Source organism: Budorcas taxicolor, chromosome 19 (genome assembly GCF_023091745.1).
Source record: "Budorcas taxicolor isolate Tak-1 chromosome 19, Takin1.1, whole genome shotgun sequence".
In the NCBI taxonomy this organism is placed as follows: Eukaryota; Metazoa; Chordata; class Mammalia; order Artiodactyla; family Bovidae; genus Budorcas; species Budorcas taxicolor.
Window position 1 is genome coordinate 60580334 of NC_068928.1, and position 9012 is coordinate 60589345.

At 46.5% G+C, this 9012-nt stretch overlaps 1 protein-coding gene across 1 annotated transcript in view; it reads left to right on the top strand.

The window, feature by feature from the left end:
- The window catches only part of ABCA5 (ATP binding cassette subfamily A member 5), a 62345-nt gene extending 56432 nt beyond the window's left edge, over nt 1–5913 (top strand). The window contains exons 36-39 of the mRNA XM_052657182.1: nt 152–301; nt 673–752; nt 1845–1900; nt 2412–5913. Of these exons, the coding sequence (XP_052513142.1) occupies nt 152–301; nt 673–752; nt 1845–1900; nt 2412–2519 (394 nt within the window). The 3' untranslated portion in view covers nt 2520–5913. The remainder of the gene's footprint in view (nt 1–151; nt 302–672; nt 753–1844; nt 1901–2411) is intronic.
- The last annotated feature ends 3099 nt before the right edge of the window (nt 5914–9012 follow it).

Sequence of the window (9012 nt, forward strand, 5' to 3'; positions counted from 1 at the left end):
CAAGACCAGGGCTGAGCTCATGTCCCCGGCCTTGACTGGCAGACTAACCACGGGACCACCACGGACGTCCTGAGTTATCCTTAGGTGAGAAATCACCTTTGAAGCTATCAGCTTCCTTCGCATCTATACGCCCTTTTAAAATTCACTACAGGTGTATCGGGACAGTGCAACATCTGAAGAGTAAATTTGGAAAAGGGTACTTTTTGGAAATCAAATTAAAGGATTGGATAGAGGGCCTGGAAGTAGACCGTCTCCAAAGAGAAATCCGGTGTATTTTCCCAAACGCAAGCCGCCAGGAAAGGTGACGTTTTAAAAATGCAGCTGTGTTTCTCGGTAGAGCAGTAATCGTGAAAATCGGCTACTGTATTAAGGATTGGGGGGGAGATGCTGTCATTATTGGGCTAATGTAGTTTGATGAATGGCCTTCACATTTAACTTATTTTTAATGTTAGATCTTTCAATGTGTGATAGTAAAGGTTTGACAGCTTTTATTTGGTAGTAAGGAAAGAGTTATTTTATTGTGCATGGAAATATTTTAAGATTTCAAATGATTTTTATCTAAATAAGTGTTGAATTATGGGAGTTTTATTTGAAGTTTTAAAGTATTGAATTTTGGCTTCAGAACACACAGTTAGTAGTCACTTCTGAATTTTCCTTCATCTTTGCTTTCAGTTTCTCTACTATTCTGGCTTACAAAATTCCTAAGGAAGACGTTCAGTCCCTTTCACAGTCTTTTTCTAAGCTGGAAGAAGGTGAGTAATAATTTGAAAAACGCTGTGAGATGGTTTCAAATTATGAGGGAATTTTATGAAAAAGTTTAGAAGTTGGGTCTCAGTTTACTGCAGAAACTACAGTGAGTAAGATGACCTTCTGTTAATTGAATCTAAGCTATAGGAAAATACAGCCTGGGATTTTGTCGATGAGCTGTGTTGTCATGTAAGCCTTTCACCCTCTTGAGAGGACGTCACCGCAGTTTTTACGTTGCGTCTGAGAAAGTTCAGTTTAATTAGCCCCTACTAGTTCAGTCCAGAAGCCGGAGCTTTGCATTTCCTGAGTCCTCACTTTGTATCAGACCATGGAAGGAGCCACGGGAACAAGACCCAGGGGCGGCAGGAGGAAGGAGAGGAGAGCTCGCGGTGCGGACGGGTGGGCCTTCCTGACCCGACCTGCAGAGACGCTTGTGGGATGTCAGCGTTTTCAAAATAAATGTTAGGGGGGATGCAGACACCTCCCCAGGGGAGAGAGGCATCTTCTGGACGGGCATGTGTTCAGGTCCAGGTCATTTCATAAAAAAGCATCTGAAAACCATGAAGCAGCCTGTGTTTCCTGGTGCTCGCTCTGTGGTTAAAGGGGACATGAGAAGTAAAGCGGAGGAATTAAAGGAGTGAATAGAAAAGCAGAACTTCGATATTGGATTAGATTGTGAAAGGATCTGAAATAAGCATAAAGAAGTATATAGAGACAGGACTGATATCCGGAATCTAGTTGCAGAAGTCCGGGACAGCCTGCTGGAATTGTGGGGGTGGGAGATAGAGAGCAGGGATCGACAGAAGCATGGAGTAACGCGGCAGAAGCGGAGGAGCGGGCGAGGAGCTGCTGTGAGAAGGGGCCGTGGGACGCGGCGGCGAGCCCGCGCCCAGGGCTGTGGGGCGGCCCGTGACCCAGCGCGGCCCCGTGAGCCCGCGCCCAGGGCTGTGTAGGGGGTGACGTCGCTGACAGCCTGCAGCTGAGTGGGCCGATCAGAGAGATGAAAAAAGCACAAGTGGTTAGCTACTCAGTAGGTATTGCTATTTGATTATTCAAAAATATTACTTGGTGAAATAGTATTTTTTGTGTTTTCACAGCTAAACATGCATTCGCTATTGAAGAGTACAGCTTTTCTCAAGCCACGTTGGAACAGGTACCACAAAGCTAACTGTTAACAGTTCTGTAGGAGCGAGCGCGCAGCATCTAAGTGTTTAGGTTTGTTTTGGAGAGGGAAGGAGGTCGAGAGCCAGAGACCGGTTACTGCCGAGTGTTCTGCAGCTGTGTGAATTTTAAACAACTTGAGGTTCTCCATCTGCTTGTTTCGAATAGCTCATTTTTTTTGTTTTTTAGTGTCAAGAAAATGACTCATGATGGATGGCATTCATATTGGCACATCTGAAATACATTGCTTAAATATTTATAAATTATCCTTTACCACCGTGCTACTTTATCAGTCCAAAAAAATGATCTATTAATCCTCTAAAATGACATTCATCAGTGTATAGGATTAGTGGGGATCATTCTGTTTAAATAATATTAAGTGTATCTCTTGATACTTGAGTGGTTTGTGTATTTAGGTACAGCTTCATGCCACTGCTGCTTTAGTTAAACTGTTCCTACGGTAATCGCAGTGCAGAATACTGTACTCATTTATTTCTACGTAGGTTTTTGTGGAACTCACCAAAGAGCAAGAGGAGGAAGACAGCAGCTGTGGCACCTTCAACAGCACACTCTGGTGGGAAAGAACGCAGGAGGACAGAGTCGTGTTCTGAATTCATGCTGCTTGCCCCACTTCCTGCACCTCTTCCTTTTACGATTTAGTTTTGGCTTGGCAGTTTATTGCTTGAACAATAATCGAAGAGCCGAGAAAGCACTTGGGATTTTCCTGACTCCCTGCATTGAAATGCCATCAGTTGTGTGTTTCACTTTTCTTCGAATAACCCTTGCGTACAGCCACGTGAGCCTGCGTGGTGGCGTCTGCAGTGTGTTGTGCTGTAGTCTGTGCGTGAAGGTGACCGTGTCCTTGTTCACTTTTCAGAAGCAGCGCTTGTGAATTTATGGTTTGAAGACCTAGTGATAGGATCGTTTTATTTTGAGCAGCTACCTGTAAGTTTATACCATCTAGTTACCTAAGTATGTAATGCCCCAATCTAAATAAGAAGACAGATACATAGAACAGAGACATAAAGCAAAAGTCCGCTCTCCTTTTTAATTTCTAAGAGAAACTGAATGGAAATTGGCCTCCTAAAAAGCTTAAACACTGGACAGGCTGCTTGCAGAGAGAGGTTTGCAGGCCGTGACCTTCACTGGGCAAGATGCATGCGCCGAAATAACTGAAAGGAGACCCTGTTCTCTTAGGTGATTATAGATATCAGTAACTCAGGTACAGTTCTTTTGCTTACGGTAAAATTTAGAGATGTTTCAGTTATGGTGGAAGACTGTCTGGAATCTTACAGTGTAGCAATCTGATTCTTCCGTTGTTTGGGGCTGGAATGACGACATCTATAGGGCTGCAAGAATTAATCCATACCTTCTCCTCCACCCTGGTGGAAAATGGAAAGCTTTTGTCTTCTTCATTACAAAGAATATATTTTATTATATAAATGAACTTTGTTATTTGAATATCTCTCCTTTGTAGAGTTGTAAGTATGTCACTGTGAATTTGTTTACTCACCTCAGATTCACTTTGGAATATGGTGGAACATAGATAAACTTGTGGTCATTAAGGAAAAGTAAATTCTACACAATTCTCTTTAGTAAGAAACCAGTTTTCTTCTGTGACAGAGTTGAAGTGAGATTTTGGTTAAGGTATCCGTACAAATACTCCTGCAGAGACCCCGTGTGTGGACTGTAAGGATATAACATAAATCCTACTGTGCTGTGAGCTCAGCCGCTCAGTCCTGTCTGACTCTCTGCGACCCCCTGCACTGTCGCCCGCCAGGCTCCCTTGTCCATGGAATTCTCCAGGCAAGGACGCTGGAGTGGGTTGCCATGCCCTCCTCCCGGGGTCTAACCAACCCAGGGATCAAACCTGTGTCTCTTGCGCTGGCAGGCGTGTTCTTTACCACTGTGCCACCTGGGAAGTCCCAGTTGACATTGTATCTCAACCAGATGAATGAGAGTTACCAACTTTGGAAAAGCAAGTATATTGGGGTGTGACTATACTGTGTGATAGTCTTAGAGAACAGCAGTCGCAATAGAAGGGTTTGGCGCCGAGTTTCTCTGAAGACGCACACCCTTTGATGAGGCTGCTGACTCTCGTGGTGAACCTGAACTTTTGGCTGTGCCGCGCGGTGAGACGGCTGTGAGTCCGGCTGTGCGGCGGAGGATACGGCAGCGCACCTTCCTCGGCCTCAGGACAAGGTGCCCGACCGGCGTTTCCCTCTGCTGTTCCGGTCACATGCCTGACAGGACCGGACCTTGCCTGGTGTCTCAGGTCTTCCTTCTAATGAGCTGTCTTAGAGCCTCCGCTGGCATCTGCAGCCCGCACCAGAGTGATTTCTCCTTGTAGGACTCAGTTGGCACTAGTCTAACCTCCTGTTACCACGGCACTCGCCTCCCACTACTGACCTTTGGTTCTTCACCTGAGAATCTCACTCTTCGAATCTTTAGTAAAAGCTGTCACTATTAAACTGTAGCACTGGATGATGAATACAAGTCCAGAAACATTTGAGGGAAAACCCTTCCCTTTATAGATGAATTAATCAGCAACGCTCTGTGCTTTCTAAGCAAGTCATGGCAAATCGGTTGCTGTACATTTAAAGAGGTACCTTTCAGTGTCTGACATTAGCGTAACACCCGGGGCTTCTCTGGGGATACAGTTTTGCAGTTGTGCTCACCGACCATCGTTCGCATCTGTCAGGCTCACCGTGCTGTTACTGTGCTCTTGTAAGCATTAAAAAAAAAAACAAAAACTTTTTAAAAAGTTTTTACATACTTTGAGTGGATACATCTTGGTCATGAATTAAATTATTCATAGGAATGTTCTGTGCCCATTTTCTCACAGTAGGAGCATTTTTCCTAATCAGAAGTACCGTTTAACTACTACTTAGGAAAACCAGGGTGAGTGAAGTTTGAAGAAAAGGACACAGCAAGTCAAATACGGAGTTTACCTTCACTGACTGTACAGTTCAAATGTCTTAAATTATAACCTCAAAGCTTTTTTTTGTATCAATGCAAATAAGTACATATATTAGGAAGCAGCTAGGAAAAAAACCCACCCCACCCCCGGCTTATGTTTTCCGTCCACAGTCAAATTTTAACAGTAAAAAGGCTGGACTTCACGGAGTCACGGTGGTCAGTGACCAACAAGGCAGACGGCCGTCTGCAGCCTCAGGAAGGAGACGGGAGAGGCGCAGCGAAGAGCAGGCTCCACTCTGTCCCTTCCTGAGCCGCTTGGTCTTTCTGGCGGGTTTGTTCTCAGTAAAAGGCTGCATGTTCCCCTAAAAGCCTACTTTCCTTTAAATCGCCCCAAACTATCTAAAACCACTGTTTTTATCGTTAAAATGTTTTTGGAGTAATTTAATTCCACGGACGTTTTAGTGATCACGTTTCAAGCGGTGGGTCTTTGGATAAGACCGTAACTCTCCGCTTTGGCCTTGTAAGGTCTTACAGTGCAGCAGGAAGGCGCCAGAAACTTGGGTCACTTAGCGCTCAGTCATGCCCAACTCTGCGACCCCATGAGTGCAGCCCGCCGGGCTCCTCTGTCCATGGGATTCCCCAGGCAAGAACACTGGAGTAGGTTGCCATTTCCTTCTGCAGGGGATCTTCCTGATCCAGGGATGGAACCTGCGTCTCCGGCAGTGGTGGGCCTGTTCTTCGCCCCTGAGCCCCCAGAGAAGCCCCCAGATCCTTGGGTCCTGACTCTGATACCGTATGATGGCGCTTTGCTGGCTGTACAAAGTCTGGTTGGGGCAGAGCTCTACGGAGGGTTAGTGGCGTCCTGCTTTTATCACTGTTAGCTACAGATCTTCTGGTTGTACTAAGAATCTGACAAAACATCATGCTGTATTTTTATGTAATGCATTAATAGATGTTCATCTTTTAAAAATAGAAATGCTCCTCTCTAATGTATTTGTAATATTGCTAAATGATTTTTCATTTTCTTTCCCGAAAGAACACGTTACATAAAATGAAAAAATCTTTTCTCAGGTGCATAATTTTTATATCAGCTATTCTTATAAGGTAAAAGTTTATTTATTTTTTATTCATAATGCATTACATGTAATTAATTCTCAGTGTACCCATTTAAGAAAAGTAAGTATGATTATAGTATTAGTAGTAAGCTTTAAGAACTGAAACTTTAGCACAACTTTTCATTTTGTATGAAATGGATACTTTGTTACTTAGTGTATATTAAAAATGAAGGAAAAATCTGGCACTGAAATTGTTAGTAATTTATTTTTAGTATCTGTTCAGAAGGCAATGGCACCCCACTCCAGTGTTCTTGCCTGGAGAATCCCAGGGACGGGGGAGTCTGGTGGGCTGCAGCCCATGGGGTCACTGGGAGTCTGACACGACTGAGTGACTTCGCTTTCACTTTTCATGCATTGGAGAAGGAAATGGCACCCCACTCCAGCGTTCTTGCCTGGAGAATCCCAGGGACGGGGGAGCCTGGTGGGCTGCCATCTATGGGGTCGCACAGAGTCGGACACGACTGAAGCGACTTAGCAGCAGCAGCAGTGTTTTCAAGAATGTTCAAGAAGGAACACTGATAGTTGTTATTACTCAGTCGCTGTCATGGCCGACTCTCTTCAGCCTCATGGACTGCAGCATGCCAGGCTTCCTTGTCCTTCACTGTCTGGGGTCGCACAGAGTCGGACACGACTGACCACTTCACCTTCACCTGTGTACCTGAAGTTGATGATGGTTCTCCAGCTTCTGCTTCATCCAGCCCAGCATTGACAGTTACCTGTGTTTTAGTTTACATTCATATTTTAAACTTAGACATTCTTGTAGATCTTTTTTATCTCAAATCTATTTTGTAAAAATGTAAAGCAATCATTGTTGCTTATATTTTATTACATTTATCAGATTAAATTATTCCCAAATATTTAATACATATTTATTATTTTCCTTAGGATATTTAAATAAATTCATTCAACACTTAGATAAGATTTTAAATTTAATGAACCAATGTTTCTCAAGGACCTAAGCAGCTCTTGCAAATCTAATCAGATTAATTTTATGTAGCATAAAACCAGCATACACAAAACTACATGATCAGAAGTCTTGCTGCCACTCTTGCATAAATGCAGACTTCCAAAGACTATCAGTATAGTAATTATTTCCCCCATGTCTCCACACGGACCTCGCCAGGGTCATAGCATTTGCTAAATAAAGCCATCAAAGGTCACTGAAGTCCACCTCCGGATAACGCGAGACAGGGGTGGAGGATGCGGGTGAGGCAGCTCGGGTGGGGATCGGAGCTTCTCCAGGGTGAGAAGCGTAAACCCGGTCTCACCTCGGAGAGCAGGCTGGCGCCTGTCCCGGGGGCTGTTGAGTTCGTGCTTTGACCTTTCGCTCTTGTTCAGTGGCACAGTCGCGTCCGGCTCTGTGACCCCGTGGGCAGTAGCCCGCCAGGCCCCTCTGTCCATGGGCCTTCCCCGGCAAGAGCGCGGGAGGGCACCTTCCGGACCCAGGGGTGGAAGCCGGGGCGCCTGCATTGGCAGATGGTTCTCGCCGCGGAGTCACCAGGGTCGCCCTCAGGAGAGCCCGAGGCGCGCAGTTTCCAGCCACCCGGGCCCGGGCGAGAGCCGCCGGCGACACGGGAGCGCTTCCGGCCGCCAGGTGGCCCCAGCGCGCCGCGCGTCCTCCCGGCGGCGGAGAGTCGGCCTGCGACGCAGGACACCCGGGCTCCTTCCCCGCGAAGGAAGAGGCCCTCCGCTGTGCTCGCCCGGAGAACCCATGGACAGAGGGGCCCGGCGGGCTCCAGCCCAGGGGGTCACAGAGCCGGACGCGACTGCAGAGACGTAGCACGCACGCGTGCAGGGCCACGACTGAGCCACCAGCCAACGCGGGGCCCAGGAGGAGCCCGAGCTGGAGTCAGCAAGTCAGCCCGGGAGCTGGAGGCTGCGTCCCGCGGAGAGAACGGGCGTCCTTAGGCTAGTTCACGCGGGGAAGAGGCGACAGCACGGTTCAGAGCGTCCGAACGAAGGACAAGAAACGCAAGGGAGCCAGGAGGCGCCCCAGGCATTCGTCAGAGGGAAGGGGCGCGCAGCCAGGGCGCGAATGACCCCACTCGCGTGCGGCCCAGCTCCAGGCCGGCCTTCAGTTACACCGTCAGCGTTGATTCCCCTCCTTAGCTTTTCTCTTAGGAGCCGCAAAATCAAGCCTTCCGGGTCCTCTGGGCAAGGCGACCAGTGCTGTTAGACACTCCAGTCCTGTCCAGCTCTGCGACCCCCTGGGCTCCTCTGTCCATGGGATTCTCCAGGCAAGAATACTGCAGTGGGTTGCCATTTCCTTCTCCAGGGGATCTTTCCCACCCAGGGATCGAACTGGAGTCTCCCACATTGCTGGCAGATTCTTTATGTCTGAGTCCCCAGGGAAGCCCTGTGGAGAATCCTCTATCATTGTCTCTTAAACAAAGGTGAATTTCATTGATAACTAGGAGGCAGATGGGCAGAGACCGTAAAACAAACCTCCAGGAAATGAGTCCTGGTGGAGTCGTTGGTAATAAAGATATGATCACAGCCTGATTTTTACTGCTTCAAACAGTAAAACTAGTGATACATACTTGAGAAAACTGGTTTTTTTCCCATATAAATGAGGACTTAGGGATGTCCATGATAATTTTCAGATGGGAGAAAGCATAAAGATGAGTCACAAGTATCACTTTAGTGAAGTATTTTCTTTGATTGCTTAAAAAAATTATTTGGCCGTGCCAGGCCTTAGCTGCAGCAGGAGGGCGCTAGCTAGTTCCCCAACCAGGGATCCAACCTGGGCCCCCAGCATTGGGAGTGTAGAGACTTAGCCACTGAACCACCCAGGGTCCTGTGATGCACTTTTGCATAAGAAACCACCCCAAAATGTAGCATCTTAAAACAATAAAGATTAACCAGTTCACAGTTTCTATAGGTCAGAAATTAGAGCATAGCTTAGCTGTATGCTTTTAAAATTAATGACCAAACAGGAAAAAAAAGGCAATTTGAGGTAAGGGGAAACTGAGAAAGGGAATATCAAGGATAAAAGATGTAATTAATACAGAGCCATTAAAGGAAACGAGATTATTTAAAAAAAAAAAAAAAAAAAGAGTCAGAGGATGAG